Source organism: Ctenocephalides felis, unplaced genomic scaffold (genome assembly GCF_003426905.1).
Source record: "Ctenocephalides felis isolate EL2017-DRISC unplaced genomic scaffold, ASM342690v1 CF-g0.4_SCAFFOLD_00845, whole genome shotgun sequence".
Lineage (NCBI taxonomy): Eukaryota > Metazoa > Arthropoda > Insecta > Siphonaptera > Pulicidae > Ctenocephalides > Ctenocephalides felis.
Window position 1 is genome coordinate 22,790,996 of NW_020536999.1, and position 18,174 is coordinate 22,809,169.

The 18,174-nt window shown below is 29.2% G+C and overlaps 2 protein-coding genes across 2 annotated transcripts in view; both read left to right on the forward strand.

Moving 5' to 3' along the window:
• Positions 1-8,931, forward strand: part of LOC113374442 (protein Shroom-like) — a 139,448-nt gene extending 130,517 nt beyond the window's left edge. The window contains exons 11-14 of the mRNA XM_026614489.1: positions 5,919-7,063; positions 7,130-7,311; positions 7,426-7,692; positions 7,778-8,931. Of these exons, the coding sequence (XP_026470274.1) occupies positions 5,919-7,063; positions 7,130-7,311; positions 7,426-7,692; positions 7,778-8,026 (1,843 nt within the window). The 3' untranslated portion in view covers positions 8,027-8,931. The remainder of the gene's footprint in view (positions 1-5,918; positions 7,064-7,129; positions 7,312-7,425; positions 7,693-7,777) is intronic.
• Positions 8,932-10,813: 1,882 nt separating this feature from the next.
• Positions 10,814-12,580, forward strand: LOC113363203 (ribosome biogenesis protein BRX1 homolog). Its single transcript, XM_026605686.1, has 6 exons — positions 10,814-11,033; positions 11,103-11,379; positions 11,463-11,746; positions 11,829-12,060; positions 12,177-12,320; positions 12,402-12,580. Exons 1-6 carry the CDS (start codon positions 10,923-10,925, stop codon positions 12,563-12,565), a joined length of 1,212 nt encoding a protein of 403 aa, XP_026461471.1. The 5' UTR covers positions 10,814-10,922; the 3' UTR covers positions 12,566-12,580.
• Positions 12,581-18,174: the final 5,594 nt, after the last annotated feature.

Sequence of the window (18,174 nt, forward strand, 5' to 3'; positions counted from 1 at the left end):
ATTTATATACCTTTATCTGAAATATGCGTAACTTTCTTCGCTTTTAACAAATTTTCAACAATCTCGCATTATAATTTCTATGCATGGGTGTGCTTTTCGATTAACTATGTATCTTTTAGTCTTTTGTTTATATATGCAAAATAGATTCTAATAAGCATAATATAATATTTCAAACACTTTTATATCGAAACCCACTCGAGACTGATATGAGAAGTGAAATTATTTACGCTTTTCTGACATGCGGAACAAATCTGTAATTTATAGGCGGATCGGGTAAAAAAAGTACAAAAAACCTATTTAAATATTTATGAAAATATAAATTCAATAATAATAGAATTTACTTGTATTTATATCTAAAATCTAAGTAACTATGAAGTTTAAAACAACTATTTTTTTACATCTACAATGTTCATTAGTATTTGAACAACACTCGTTGTTTACTGAAAAAATATTTATTGTAATGTAAATTTTGCTTAAACAATAACTATAATATTAGACATTGTATTCATTATATTTGTTCATCAGAGTATGCAACGTGTATGTTAATAAACTTAGTTTTTTATGATTACAATACAGGTGAATATACACCTGTCGGTGGATTTTTTAGTATGGGAAACTTATAAAGACACACATATATATATATATATATATATATATATATATATATATATATGCATATATGCATTATAATTTTTGTAATATTTTTGTAACTATATAATACAATTTATAATAAAATGTCTCAAAATATCTCAAACGAGTAAAGTTACTAATTTGTCAACAATAATATTTGGAAGTAGAGGACAAAATATATGCAACCAACGATTGTCTTTATGAGATAAATTGGTACATTGTAAATTTTGTAAAAAACGATTTTTTTTTGTTATTAGTCTTTTTGTTTTTGAGCACCGTTTACATTACGTGAATATAATTTTTAAGTACACTTCATTTAATTGATTCATAAGATATTGTGTTATTTTCATGAGTTATTTCTATAATCTCCACAATAGCGTACACGTGGGGTAAAAAGGACCACCTAAACCTTTCTACTAGAAAGGTGAAACCAATAAGGAACTACTAAATTAAAATATAAAATAAGTTAAATAAAGCAATTTTGAAAACGATAAATTAAATTAATGATTATTCCTGCCCTGATAATGAATTCTTATGATAAAGTTCCATACCAAGGTAGTATTCTTTTATAAAAAATTGGCCCATAAAATATGTATTTTAAACAGAAGTTGTCTTTATCTCATTTGTAATAATTGTATTTCAAGAAACAATCTGATTGTCTGATCTCAACAGTCTGATTATGATAAATTTAACAGAAATTCTTACCAAAATAAGATTTATGATAGTAGTAAGAGACTCTTACTCAGCCAGAGGGAAAAATAATCCACAATTTTATTTTTAATCTATTATAGGTTTTATGGAATTAGTTAAATTAATTAATCAATGTGATGCAGATCAATTAAAAACAACAAGGTGTTAAAATTAAAAGTCATAATATAACTCTTAATAATTTGATAAAAACTTTTGTTGAATATGTGTTGAATTAGATATTTAGATTATGATTTTTAATTTTTAATTGAACTGCATTACATTGATTAATTAATGTACTTATTTCCATAAAGTCTATTATAAATTAAAAATAAAATGGTGGATTCTTTTTACCCCTGGCTGTGGAGTATAAAGGATCAATTGACATGTTTTTATGAAAATAGCAAAAAAACATAGTTGCACAGGAACGAAATTTTGATTATTTTTTTCTTAGTCACATTTGTGGGGGAAGGGTGTTAAAAATATTTAGCTGATTTGAAATATAAATATATGTTATGTTGAAAATCACAATATATTACAAAATTTTGCCTTGAAATAGATCATTTGGTAAATTTAAAAATCGCGCTTATAATAAAACTCAATGATGCATAAAACATCGCATGAATACACACGAATGCAACATATAATAAAATAATAATCTTATTCAAATTTAACTTTGGAAAATAATTTAATATTTCATCGAGATCATTGTTTTCGAACCGTTTTAAGTCGTGATTCTTATTGTTTAATGATACTCTCGATATTTTTATCATCCGCCAATATTATTTATTATCGTTCATAGATTATTGCAACAATGGCAGTGATTGTAACCTCCTTATAAATATAATAAGAAAATATTGCAGAACTCTCTGTATCGTCTACTAAACAATGTATATATATATATATATATATATATATATATATATATATATACTCGTCTAAGATAGCGGTACCCAGTTGTAAGATAATGGGCGAAAAAACGCTTTTTCATAAAAGGATTGAAGATACTATCAGCTAATGCAGAAATAAGGTCGAAAGTTCTCGTACATCAACAGGTGATGAATTGTTACAAATACTATATTTAATTAAATGGTAACAGATTGAAAATACATAGAGCACAGAATGAACAAGCTACTGTGACGATTCTTTAGTTCTAAATGTGCCAAAAAGCAAAAACAGTCAGAATCATGATCCAGGCCAAAACTTTGTAGCAATTAGATATTTTCCAACTAATAACTTTCGTAACTTCGTTGTCGCCAATTTGGAAAAGTTTTTGCATTACCTGTAGATCTTTTATTTGAGAAATTTTTAGGTAAGGAAATAAATATTAAATTTAAACATTTCAGGTTTTATTGTTTTATTGTTATATATTTCAACATGTTTCTGAAAATTTTTCATTAGAATATATAACATAATATGCCGGGAAAAAGCATTTTGCCGAGGCGCCACGAACGTGCATGTGTCGTTTGGCGGAAAAAATACAGGTCACAATTTCCATCCGAAACAAAAAAAAAACAAAACAAAATTTTCAATAGTATAGGTTCTAGTTTAACCTAAAAAATCATGAAAAGAGTAAGAAATTCACCAATTTTTTGCATCTTCAAACAAATGTTTTTACTATAAAAAGTGGGTTAATTATAACCTTTCTAAGGTTTGCTCGATGCTTGCTCACTATTTATTTTATAACTTCGAAAATAATTTGAATTTGTTTTTGAAATTTTTGGGATATATTCTTGGCTTGGAAAACATTTTGAAGAAAAAAAAAATTCAAGCCTTTAAAGTAGGCTCTCCCCTTAATAAACTTGAAACACCGTGCTTTAAACAAAAGATCATTTATTCGCAATAATAGAAAATTGCCAAATACAACAATTTCTTTTTATTTTAACAATGTTCAAAATTATGTGTTTCATGAATTATTTCTGTTGAACATCCAATCATAATATTTTCACAAAAAAGCAATACAGGGGTTAATTGCTCTCATTTTATGTGTAGTTTATATTAGATATATGTATGTCAAAGCTTTATGTATGTTGCAGCAATACCCACAAAAAATACATTTTACTTCAGATTATATGCATTTGAAATTTATAACCTCAACTGAAAATATAACGTTTGAATCAATCCGGAATTGGTGGTTGGCGCTAATCCACATTTTAACTACTTCAGATTTATAGATTTTTATTTTTTATTCGATTTTTGTAACATAAAATTATTAAGTTTTTTACCATTTTACTATTTCGACTGAATGCGCCAACTCATGTTAAAATTTGCCAACACACTTTGGTACTCTCAAAATCGACAGATTTAAAAAAAAATCTTAGTTTAACAAATAGTCCTAATTCTTGAAAACTTGGATCAATTTTGTCATTATTTTGTACTGTGATCTTAAAAAGGTTATTCACGATTACGGTTCCAAAGTTTAAATGAACAAATAAAATAAAATAATAAAAATAAAAAATAAATCACAATAACCGAAAAATGGTCACAATTTCACAAAAGGTCTAGTTTGCACTTGAGTGCTCATAATTTCCAAACAACGTGAGTTTTTTTTATAACTCTTGATATGATCCATACTATCAACCCGTTTCGGCTTGACGTTGAGGTCTTGAACACCCTGTATATATATATAACAATGTGTGTGTGTGTGAAGTTGGCTATGTGTTTTACTAAAATTACCATTAACGACTTTCTGTGAATTATTCTTAAAAACAAAACTTTCGATTTCAACTCGGCAATCGCTCGTTATGATCACGAATTAATTTCACATAACTCTTTGTCTTTCATAGTTATATTTTTGCAATTATCAACAAGTGATAATATTACAATGCCTTCAGAATATCACTCTGAAAATATCTAAAATATTCTCAAGGACATTATATTTTCTATAACAATATCTATAGAATTGAGATTTGCGAAAAGAATTGTTACTTGCGCAAAGAAATTGTGGGAAATTCATTACTTACTTCTATTCTGTCTTTTACCATGTATGATTTATCTGGAAAATATGTAATAAGTTTTATTAGTTAACAAACAATTATACTTAATGTCAAATCAAACATTAACAAGCTTCCTTCATCAAAATTTGTTCTACAGTTATTCAAATGAATAAAAAAGAATGAATCATTGTTCGTTGATATCTTCGTGGAAAATCTGAAACTTGTTAACATTTTTTACACAGAGTAATTTTCTTCAATTTATTATTTTCACAGAACAAATAATTCAAACTCATAATAGAAAAAAAAAGATTTATGGGAAATGAGTTACAATAAATAGCTTATCTCATGTTCGTCCTAAGAACTTTATACCTAAAAATTTATTAGTAATGAATATTTGGGAATTACCAAACTGTTGGTTGGAATACCATAAAAAACTGCACAAATATGTGTATGATTGTAATTTTAATGAAGACACTTGTTAAAATATTCTCTTTTGTTACAGTTTACACAGTATGCGTTCGGAATTCTTATGAACTAATTAGGTTACAAAGGCTATACATGACAAAACTGATAAAAATAGAATAATGTTAATAATAAGAAAAAAATCTATTTTTACAATATTTGACAATACTATTTCGGTAAAGCCGTTACAAACCACTAAATATTTTTATAAAGATACTTTTAGCTCCCGAAAATGAAGTTTGTTTATGCCAGAAAATCCGATTTCTGTCCACAGATTTTGAAAATTGGAAAAGAAGATTAGTTGTTGTTAAAAAGAGTTTCTTCATAATTCATCGCGAAAATATTTTTTTACGACTTTGATGAAAATTTAATGATGATATTATTCAGGTTAACGAACATCATAAAAAGTTATAGGCCTACTAAAAGTGGTCAATTAAAAAAAGTCATCTAAGTGAATGTGACACTGTGAATTTCAAATGTCTATCGCCACTATTGAAAAGTTGCTATAACTCAATCAATTCTTTCATAAATTATTTACAAGCATGTGGAAGTTCGTGCAACTTTCCTTAAGGCAGAATGTCACTCACATCTAGCTTTTATTTGATTTTGAGCATAGAAGCTGTATTTGTTGGCACAATTAGGGAACATGAAACAATATCCAAAAAACATATATTTTAAAACAGACAAGTTGAAATTGATAATATGAATAATCGTATACAATAATTTAAGTACTTACCGACCTTAACAAAGTTTATCTATATTTTGTTCTTCAAAATTGGAATTTTCTTGCCACTTACCAAAACTATTAAACTATTGAAATTTATTAAAGTTTTGAATTCGTGCAAAATGCATTTACCTTGAAGGCATTATCCCGTAATTTTGCTTCATAATTACATTTCACTCTCATCCGTTCTTTTACAATATAATTGTGTACAAAAATATATATTATGCATTTCAAGTTTTTCTTCTGACAGATCAAATTATTCAAGATGGTTTTTATTTTTACAACTTACGGAATACTTTTATATTCCTTTTATTTGCAATTTTTATTGCATTCAATTAAATTAATTGTACGCCGTCTTATTGCTAAAAGTGAAAACGAACTGGTCGTGTGAATGTAACTGTTACAGTATAATATGAATCATAATTGCATAAAATGAAGATGAAATTGTATTGTTTACTAATTAAATTTCTTTTCCCCAGGAGTCACTCCAAAGCGTCATACTTGTCACACCGAAGAGAAAACGATCTGAGTCTTCCTAATCCTGATCACGGCAGTTACAAATTGACTATATCACCATCTGGTGAATCATTAGAACGGAATACATTGGAAGATACGTTAATAGACAACAAAATGACTACTCTCATCCATCACCATAATAACAACAGTTGCCATAATTTGCTTCAGCGTGTTTCGGCAAGTTTAGGAAGTTTAAATGGTCTCAACAAGACTGCCGAAACCCTTATTAATAATTTACCGGATGTCTTGCCGATGAATGCAAAAGTTCCAAGAAATACACGTTCTTCGGCACCTAATACCTACATACACCCTGTTGATAATCAGGTAAAATCTGTTAACGGAGGTTCACTAAAATGTTCGCCTCCTAACACACCAAGAAATATCCAACAATCACGGTTTTCTTTAGAATCTTCATTAAGGCAATACAACAATATTAATAACAATATCCAATCAGCAAGAGTAACACCAATGCGAACTGAATATGTCCAACCTTTGATTTCTCCAAAACAGGAAGCTATGTTTACTGAACCTGTTAAACTAGATTTACCTTTACCATCACCTGAAAAAGTCATTTCCGAAGAACTTTTTTCTACCCCAGAAGATATCAGTTTAGAATCATCTGCGAATATAGTAGAGGAGAAAATTGCAACGACTCCTGTTAAATGTGAACCTTTACCCGTTCAATTTGCGGCTAATTATATTGAAGTCACGAAGCATCTCGTTCAGTCGCCAATACAAGAAGAATCCAAGAATAATGAAAGTTTTATGGTTCGAATGACTGATCGGGGTTGTAGTCCAGTTCACAGTGACTCTGAATCTCCAAAGTCTGTCAGAAGCAATAGAAGTCATTTATCCGATACCCCGAGTCCTATCCAGAAAGAAATTGCAGAGGTTCAACCCATGCAGAGGACTGAATTGGTTTTAAGGGTCAATAGTTATACAAGTGATGCTGCTTCACAAACTGAAAAAGAAGACTTGTTAACGACGCAGATGGTAAAAACGCCACTTTTGCCCAGACAAAAATCTCCGGAAGAGTTGGATTGCGAAGAACTGTCGAGAGATTTTGTGAGTCACCTTTCACCAAATGACCGGTTGCAGAGTATCTTAGGTAAATGTGTAATTTTTTAGCATAGATTGATGGTAATTGTAAATTAATTATGTTTATTCATTGAAGGTTCTTCTCCAGAACATAAAGAACCAGCGGATTATGTAACAGGTTTATTTCATTTGGAAATATCGCGACCTATCAAAACTAGACTTTCGTCTATTTCTGATAGCAACTCAAAATCTTGCACAGATCTAAGTTCACGTTCAAATAGTCCAGGCATTTTGAACGATGACTTGCTTCGCAAAAAGGTAATGCAGGATAAGGATATTCAATATTCAAGGATTAATATTGTTGCTGATTTTTTTGATATACCATATTGTAATTATTGGTAATGCAAGTTTTTAAACTATTTTATTTTCCAGGATGAGCTGGTAGCACGTTTGGACAGCAAATTGAGAGTTCTGAGGGCCGAACAGTTGGCTGTATCAGATGAACTCACTCTGAATGATAAATTAGGTGTAACTGTACTGGCCAGAGTAGAAAGGTTGGCCTTAGCATCGGAAGCGGCCAAATATAGGCAACATGTCCAAGAAATTTCACAAATCACGGGCCTATTATTAGGATTATCGAGTCGTTTGGCGAGGGCCGAAAATAGTTTGCTCTCCATGTCATGTTCTATAACGGATAAGGTAATTATTGAAAATATAAAATGAATTGATTAATTTTAGCCAAAGGCTTATAAATAGATTAATATTAAAATTTATCAATATATAGAGAAATCTGGAGTTGAAAAGAGACAAACTACAAGAGCAACTAGAAGAAGCAAAACGACTCAAAGAAAACATTGACAAACGCAGCAAAACAGTGTCACAAATGTTAACGAAATATTTAAGCAATGAAGAATATGCTGATTATGATCATTTTATAAATATGAAAGCAAAATTAATAATGGATTCACGTGAAATTGCTAATAAAATTCAATTAGGTGAAGAGCAGCTGCATGCTCTTAATGAGCATGTTTAAATATTTTGTTAATTTACATTCGTCTGTATCCAATAACTTATTTTATTTGATATATTATATCTTTTAAGCCTATTGACACTTGCCCCAGGAGTATTAAAAAAACATACGCTTATGATAGTTAAGTTCATTGGTGCACGATTTCTAGAAGAGCACCATTCAACATTTTTCTGTTTAAAAATATTGTTTATAGTTTTAGAGTAATTTTATTTCAAGGTGCCTTTGCCTAGTCTCTATTTTTTCTAAGCCTAATGATGTAGTTTATTTAATGTTTAATAAGTCACACATCGTTGATGAAAGGAAGTCGATTTTTAATAATTGTGATCACTTTCATACATTGAGATTGATCAGTTATGGGAAATTGATTATCTAAAACCTATGTGTCGTGCTTGGCTATGCTGTGATTGAAAATTGTTCATGTATATATTTGACTAAACGAAATTGGAATGTTTTGTGCAAACATTATAATGTGTGAATTTTAAAGTTTATTTTTTTATTGGTATTGATGACTGGTAACCCTGATATAAAGTTTGATCAAGGTGAATTCAGAACAAGTAAGCTTTTGGGCATTCTAGAACTGTAGAACATGCCATGTTATTTATTACATGATATTTGGTTTTGTAGAACTACAATATATTATCAAACCGGACCAAAAGTTTTCTGTGTTGTATTTTTTGTAATATATTTAACTTGTTTCCTGTGCATAATAAGATACAAAGGGCAAAGCTCATAATGTATTCTTTAATAATAATAATAAAACAAATGAAATTAAAATATTAAACCGGTTTTACCATTTTTTTATTCACTCGTTTTACTATAGATAATAAAACAATGAATGAAAGTCACTGAATTTGATATTTAAATCTTTAGCCCATATACTATGTTGTAAATATACATTTTATTTAATTAAGCCGAACACAAAACATTTTTCTAAATTTGTAATATGATTAAATACATTTTAAATCTCTTATTGTTTTTGATCAATAAACACTTAAGATGATTTTTGTCATATTGAAATATGAATATTTATACATTGTCATGTCAATGTTGATGAATTTTAAGATTATTATTACGTTCGTATCATTAATATACATAAATATAAATTTTTGCTTTGTAAACATATATTTTATTATTAAAAATTAAGATATTTGTGAAATGCTGTGCTAAAAATAAATTATATTTTATGTAATTAATTAGATGTTAAAAAGATGTTGAATGTAACCAGCGCTGTTTGTATATTTTGTTAGGATTTAAATAAGATATTATTCTCAAATATCTACTTTTAAGCAATGTTAAATATTATTACAATTATGTATACTTAAAATAAGTACACCAAATTAAATATGAAAAATAAATTTTGATTTGATCATTAAATTATATTCAAAAGAATTAAAATTTTAGGAACTGCATTTAATTGATGATTTTCAGGTATACAATACATCAAATATTGTAATTTTATTGTGTCTATGGATTGGGGTTGTAATCCCAAGGAAATTTAATAAAATAGTCCTTTTCAAACATAGCGTTGTGAATTGTTCTAACAAAAAAATTTAACTTTTTGAAGAAAATATTTAAACTTTTGCCAGAAAATCAGACTTGCTTATGTTGTTTTCTCCACGTTTCAAGTTATTCCAAATAATTTGAGATAGAATCTAAAAAAATATGTGTGTGTTTCTTTCACTTTGGAATAATGGATTTGGGTTTTTAGGACATTCAAGTGCATGTTTGTGTACTATAGTCAATACAATTATGTTCTGATATTATGAGTCTATTTCGGTAATTTCTATAGTGGTCCACTTACACCCCCATGGGTTAAGAATGATATAGTATTTTTGCATATAAAAGATAAAAAATGATTTAAAATTTGTAAAATGGCGAACACCTAATAAAAAATGATGTAGAATTAAACCTTACAAATTTGTTTCCAAATGTTCAAATTTGGTTCATTCAAATCGGTTGATCCGTGCGCCCGAAAACGTGGACGAAAAATTGTATCCATACATACATACACACACACACATCCATTTTTTCTGAGGTATGCCAAAATGTTCAGAAACCTTCGGAACGTCGAGAAATGTAAAAATTTTCAATTTCGATTTTTGGACGATTACAATAACTTACCCTACGGGAAGTTAAAAATCGTTTTATTTGTATTAACGAAATGAAGAACTGAGGAAATTTTTGGGAAGGCAGGTCTAGCGGTTTCGAAGATACAATAAACAAGTGGAAAAAAGCCATTTGGCGAATAAAAATGATCATTAGATATATGCATATCAAACTATCACATATTTAATTTATATATAAGTATATTTTAATAATAAAAACAAATTTTGTTTACATTTTTATGTGTTCCGTACCATCGTTTATCCATTATACTGCGACGCGGCGGATTTATATTTCGTTTCTACGCAGCTAATGTATCGCGATTGCTTTTACAAAAAGTTCAAAATTTCCAAAATATTTCAAAGTATAAAAAAATCAAATTTTTCAAAAATGTCAAATCTGAAAAATTTTTAAAATCTCAAAAATCGATTTTTTTTTCAGAGATCTTAAAAAAAATTGAATCTGTTTCAAAAATTTTATTTTTTACTACGGGAAGTTCCAGCAATATGCCTTAAGACTTGCCATACACATAGATAAATAAGCATCAATAGTGGCCATACACCACTAGTTTATACTCTTCTTTTATCTATGATTTATATTATACAAATTCTTCAAATTAGTACCAGTTTTTTAAACCGTTATAGGGGCGCTTCAAACGCTTTCAATTGAGCCAGTCCCATCTTTGCTTTGAGCAAATGTTGTTATCTATGCCCATGTGTTCTGTTAAACGTAAAAGTCATAAAATAAAAAGAATTGTATTATTACATACTTTAGTGCTGTAATTAAGTAATTAAAAATGGTGAAGATTAAAAAAGCTGCTAAAAAAATAGCGAAACCAGTAGAAGTTGTTGAAGATGTAGCATTACCACCTAAGAAGAGATCTTCAGATGACCCATTACCTGAAAAAGTAACCTGAAATCGTTATGTTATACTAATTTTTTCAATAGTTTTTGCACTTAAGGTTATTATTTTTTAGACAAAATGGATAAACAAACAGCGGGTACTTGTATTTGCAAGTCGTGGAATCAATTACAGACACAGACACCTTATGGAAGATTTAAAAAAATTGATGCCCCATCATAAGGCAGAATCAAAAATGGAAAGGTCGAAGAATCTTTTCGTTGTCAATGAAATTTGTGAAGTCAAGAACTGTAATAAAGCTTTATTATTCGAAGGAAGGCGAAAAGCAGATTTGTATATGTGGGTTTCTAATATTCAGCAAGGTCCAAGCGCTAAATTTTTAATAGAAAACGGTGAGTTAGTTTTTGATTAGTATTCATTGACTTTCATTACATTTCAAACTAATTCAGATTTTTGCAATATCAAATTCTTGTAGTTTATACAATGGATGAAATGAAACTAACAGGAAATTGTTTGAGGGGTTCTCGACCTATATTATCCTTTAGTCCAACTTTTACTAAAGAGCCTCATTATCTTGTAATGAAGGAATTATTAACACAAGTATTTGGAGTTCCTAACCATCATCCGAAAAGCCAACCTTTCTTTGACCGTGTTTACACATTCCACATAATGGACCATAGAATTTGGTTTAGACATTATCAAATCTTATCAGAAGACGGAGCTCTGGTAGAAATAGGGCCAAGATTTGTTTTGAATCCTGTAAGTATAGTATTAACTGACTAATCATAGAGAGGCATTCAGTATTTCTGTGTTTGTTATTATCTATTCTTTTAATGTTAAGGTGAAAATATTTGATGGATCTTTTGGTGGACAGACACTCTGGGAAAATCCACATTATTTATCTCCGGCTAAGTACCGTCAAACACTGAAGAAGAAAGCAAGTAACAAATATCTGGACAGGGTTGAACAGAAAGCTGCTTATGAAGCAAGCAGACCGGCTACAAGTTATAAATTGAATGAGTTAGATGATATTTTTGCTGGTGATATCAAAGAAAAGGCAAAGAAAATTAAAGGTACTAAAAATAATATAATTTACTAACTTTGTCAAGTAATACTTAATAGACCAAATTAACATTTGGAAACCTTTTTGGAATGGATATTTTTGTGTAATTCAAAATATATTATTCAGAAAGTAACAATGAAGAGGTTTATGATGCAAATGAGGATATGGATATGAAAGAGTCTTCTGCTACAGATCTTAAGAAGAAAATGGTTCTACAAGGAAATCGATCTCCAAAGGTTGAAAAAGCCAAGCAAGATGTATCAACGAAAGGTATTTAGTGAAATAGTTAAAATTAAATACTCTGCTAAAAATATTTCACAGTACATTATTTGTATATTTTTTATTTTGTAGAAAATGAAAAAAAAGGATTATTTGTGAAGATTGGGAAGACATCACCTAGCAAAGCTAAATCCGCTAGGAAAGTAAAATTATCTAAAAGTATATCAAAGGTGAAAGCTAAAAAAATAAAAGTTGCATTTGCACCAAAAAAATTAAATATCAAGAAACAAAAATAAAATATTTGATAGTAAATTTATTTTAACATTGTGTTATTGACAAACTATTAAAGTATGTATACATAAATTTGAATATTTTACTTTGATATTAGAAATACACATTGTTTACATTTTCTTATATTTTTGCCTATTTTTCATTTTGTTTCAATTATTTGTTTATATATATACATACATACATATATATATATATATATATATATATATACAGTAGAATCCGCTTAGTATGACATCGAAGGGACGCCGAAATCTCGTCATACTAACCGGTCGTCATTAAAAGCGTACTGAAAAAAAACTTTTTAATATGCAAATATGTTACATTTTTCAGTAATTTAAAAGAAAAGCCTATACAAACGTTTTAATCAAAAATAAAAATGACACATTAAAAGTTAATATAAAATAAAATTGACATAGGGTAAGGCGGGGGCACAGCGGTCCAATTTGACTTACGGTAATTATATTGTCTAAACCCAATGAACAACACATAACATACATCAAAGAAGCATCTATCGAACTATGTTCAGTAAAACTTACATACATACGTACATAATTCCTAATTATATGAATATTATATTTTTTACTATTTTTTAAACATTTGGTATCTGACCCATTTTACTTCACATACGGGGTAATCAGTAATTTTTTATTGATTTCTTTACATAATTTTATTGTAAAAACAGTCTCAGATGCTATTGTGCACAAAAGACATAGCAATTGCTTTCGTAGACTTGGCCACATCATGTAAAATCATGTCGGTCATTATAATTGGACATAATTTTTTGCAAAAATGGGTCATTATAAGCGAGTCAATATATCCGACTAGACAGCTGTTTTTTTAAGGAATTTTATATGGAAACCAAATTCCTAGTGTGATTACGTCATATTAAGCGGTTGTCAATATATCCAACGTCATACTAATCGGATTCTACTGTATATATATTAACAAAGTCTAATAATCGGGCATAACATCAATAAAAAACATGAATTTCCTTCAAAAATTTATTTTAAATCCATACGTTTCGTCTATAATCCTAGCCTTCATTCAGTGGAAAAATTAGTTGATCTTAGTGTTAAATTGGAAAATTTTAATAATCCATGGTATTAGGATATGGTAATGCACTACACTATGTATTATAAACATTAACTTGAAAATACACTATTTTCACAAAATACTGATTTGAAAAAATCACAAATGGATAGTGTGTTATTCGTAGACTGGTTGAAGATGTAATAGATCATTACATCTCCAACCAGTCTACGAATAACACACTATCCGTACACATGTACACATGTACAAATTTTAATTTTGGTTTAAATATATAATTTTTTACACTAATTTTTCTAATTATGACTATAAATTAGTAAAATGTAATTATGATTTATTACGTCATTAGGTTATATAATATTAACAAATAACTAGTGGGGCGCATGGCATCGTGCCTTAAAGCAAATTGCTGGAACTTCCCGTATCAAAAATTATTTTTTAAAAAAAGATTAACACTTTTGAAAAAAAATAACTCTGAAAAAATTAGATTTTTGAAAAACTATAAATTTTTGACAAAAATTTACTTTTTTTTGAAAAAAAAAACTTTTTGAAAAAAAATTTATTTTGAAATATTTTGGAAATTCTGAACTTTTTTTCAAAGCAATCGTACTGCTTTAACTGCATAGAAACGAAATATGAAAGCGCGTAAGCGCCGCGTTGCCGTCTAACGGATAAACATTGGTACGGAACCCGTAGAAATGTAAATAAAATTTATACTTATTGTTAAAATCTCTATAAAATATCTTATAATTTGCATATGTCTTATGATCATTTTTGACCGCCAAATGGCATTTATTTTTACTTTTTTTACTAGATCTCCGAAACCGCTAGACCTGCCTTCATGAAAATTTGATCAGTTCTTCATCTTGTTAATACAAGTAAAATGTTTTTTGAATTATTCAAATCGGACGATCCGTTCTCTTAAAAACGTTTACCGAGTTACCGTTTTTGGCACTTTTTGCCCCATATCTTCGGAACGGCTAGACCTGCTTTTGCCAAAAACTAACCAGCACGTCTCCTTATCAATACGAATCGTATGTTTTTTGAATTATTCAAATCGCTTCATCCGTGTTCCCGAAATCGTCGACGAAAATTTGTATCCGCACACATACACGCACATATACACACACACATACATCCATTTTTCTAAGGTATGCCAAAATATTCAGAAACCTTTCAAACGTAAACGATATATAAAAATTTTCATTTTCGATTTTTTTGCGATTACAATAACTTGCCCTACGGGAAGTTAATAATTGCACAGTTATTAATAATTTATTTCAAGTTTGTAGTATCAGTTTATTTAAATGAATCTATAAAAAAAATTATTTTATATTTTTTTAAAAATATTCTCTGTTTTTTTCAACCTAGGTAACATGACTACTTTAACTCCAAGGTTAGATTTTAGGCAATCTTCAACCATCTCGAGGCTACCTAACTTTTATTTTCGTGGTTTCCTAGTGATAAGCAACCCATTTTTATTGGCATTAAGAACCCTTCAAATTTTGGGTTGTACAGCCCCTAGGGTTACCTAACGTTATGCAACCTTGATAACCATTCCTTCTCCATTGGGGTTAGGAATTCTTCAAATTCCTTTTCAGGCTATTGGCACAACAATTTTATGTGTATTGACCTTTTTGTGTTATATATTTATTTATATATAGTTGTCAATTATTTAGTAATTGATCTTTTTTGATCAACACTATCTTTAATTATTTATCAATTTTTCACAGCCAGTTACCGAGTAAAAAAGTAGAATCATTCCAAGTAAATGAAACTGCAAGGAGTTTAAATGTTTATTTAACATTTATTGAAAAAATAAATTAAAATACTCAATAAACTTCCTTGGGGATTCGAACTCGAAACCAGAACGATTGGTGTTACAACAATTTTTTTGTAACTATCAATTATATAACGTCAAATTGTATAACTTGCAGTTTTAGACATGTCGAGATGGCGCCAAATGGAATATGGCGCACGCTTCGAATTACTGCAAGTTCGACTATGAAACATCGACCCAACAGCCGTTTCGTCGCACTCGAGTTGCAAAACTCGGGTGTGTAAGAGTCCCAGTGACCGGCTTTAATGTCAAGTGAGAATCAATCACTTCTGTCAGGCCTCTCGTTAGCACCATGCCTCGAGGTCCGCTGCAGCAGAACCTGATTCGGTCGCTTCATCTTGATTTTTGTTGGATCGCGGACTCGAGAGATAACGGTATGCCCCGTTGTCTGCGGCTATTGGGGGGGCACTGACAGCATGGGGCTGTCAGTTTTGTGTGTTGTGTGTTGCATGTTGCATAGTACGTGTGAGCGAGTGAGAAGCGTTCGCGTTCGTCGATTTTGGAAAACTGGGTCCAGAATCGACTAGCGATCGCAGCGTGAAATGGGCGACGATCGCGGCATATACCGGACTTTGGAAAAGCGGATTTCAAAGTCTTTGTCGATCTCAGAGTGAATCCTCCCTCTCGTGGCTGACACCTTATCGCGGTGAGGGGGTCCAGTTGGGCGATAAACGTCCAATTGCCAAGAGTAGCCGTCTACTATAGCACTTTTGTATACTAGTTATACTTCAAGGTATAAAAATTAATTAGTTGTGTGTGTCACATGAAAATACATGTTATTAAATTCAATTGAATCATTAAATATATTTACCAAAATTTTTTGGGCCAACATTTTTTTGACCAAAATTTTTTTGACCAAAAATTTTTTTCTCAAAATTTTTTTGACCAAATTTTTTCCAAAATTTTTTTGACCAAAATTTTTTTTGACCGAAATTTTTTTTTCCCAAAATTTTTTTTCCCAAAATTTTTTTTCCAAAATTTTTTTGACCAAAATTTTTTGAACCAAAAATTTTTTCCCAAATTTTTTTGACCAAAATTTTTTTGACAACTTTTTTTTCCGAATATTGGTCAATATCGGTCCAATATTGATAAATATCGGTCTAATATTGGTCAATATCGGTCCAATATTGGTCAATTTTTTTGGTCAAATTTCTTTGGTCAAATTTTTTTGGACAAAATTTTTTTGACCGAATTTTTTTGACCAAAATTTTTTTGACCACAATTTTTTTTTTCAAAATTTTTTTGACCAAAATTTTTTGGACCAGATTTTTTTTGGACCAAAATTTATTTGACCAAATTTTTTTTGACCAAGATTTTTTGGGTCAAAATTTTTTTCGGTCAAAATTTTTTTGACCAAAATTTTTTTGGGTCAAAATTTTTTTGGGTCAAAATTTTTTTGACCAAAATTTTTTAGGCCAAAATTTTTTTGACCAATATTGGTCAATATCGGTCCAATATTGGTCAATATCAGTCCAATATTTGTCAATATCGGTCCAATATTGGTCAATATTGGTCAATATCGGTCTAATATTGGTCAATATCGGTCTAATATTGGTCAATATCGACCCAATATTTTGGGTCAAAATTTTTTTGGACAAAAAATTTTTTGACCGATTTTTTTTGACCAAAATTTTTTTTTCAAAATTTTTTTGACCAAAATTTTTTGGACCAGATTTTTTTTTGACCAAAATTTTTTTTCCCAAAATTTTTTTTGACCAAAATTTTTTTGACCAAATTTTTTTTTTTTCAAAATTTTTTTGACCAAAATTTTTTGAACCAAAAATTTTTTCCCAAATTTTTTTGACCAAAATTTTTTTGACTATTTTTTTTTCCGATTATTGGTCAATATCGGTCCAATATTGGTCAATATCGGTCCAATATTGGTCAATATCGGTCTAATATTGGTCAATATCGACCCAATATTTTGGGTCAAAATTTTTTTGACCAAAATTTTTTTGGGTCAAAATTTTTTTGACCAAAATTTTTTTGGGTCAAAATTTTTTTGACCAAAATTTTTTAAGCCAAAATTTTTTTTACCAAAATTTTTTTGACCAAAATTTTTTGACCAAAATTTTTTTGGACCAAAATTTTTTTGACCAAAAATTTTTTTAACCAAAATTTTTTGGATCAAAAATTTTTTCCCAAATTTTTTTGACATTTTTTTTCCGAATATTGGTCAATATCGGTCCAATATTGGTCAATATCGGTCCAATATTGGTCAATATTGGTCAATATCGGTTTAATATTGGTCAATATCGGTCCAATGTTGGTCAATATCGGTCTAATATTGGTCAATATCGGTCCAATGTTGGTCAATATCGGTCTAATATTGGTCAATATCGGTCCAATATCGGTCAATTTTTTTTGGTCAAATTTTTTGACCAAAATTTTTTTGACCAAATTTTTTTTTTTCAAAATTTTTTTGACCAAAATTTTTTTGACCAAATTTTTTTGGGCCAAAATTGTTTTGGCCAAAAATTTTTTTGACCAAAATTTTTTGGACCAAAAATTTTTGCCCAAATTTTTTTGACAATTTTTTTTTCCAATATTGGTCAATATCGGTCTAATATTGGTCAATATCGGTCCAATATTGGTCAATATCGGTCCAATATTGGTCAATATCGGTCCAATATTGGTCAATATCGGTCCAATATTGGTCAATATCGGTCTAATATTGGTCAATATCGGTCCAATATTGGTCAATTTTTTTGGTCAAATTTTTTTTGG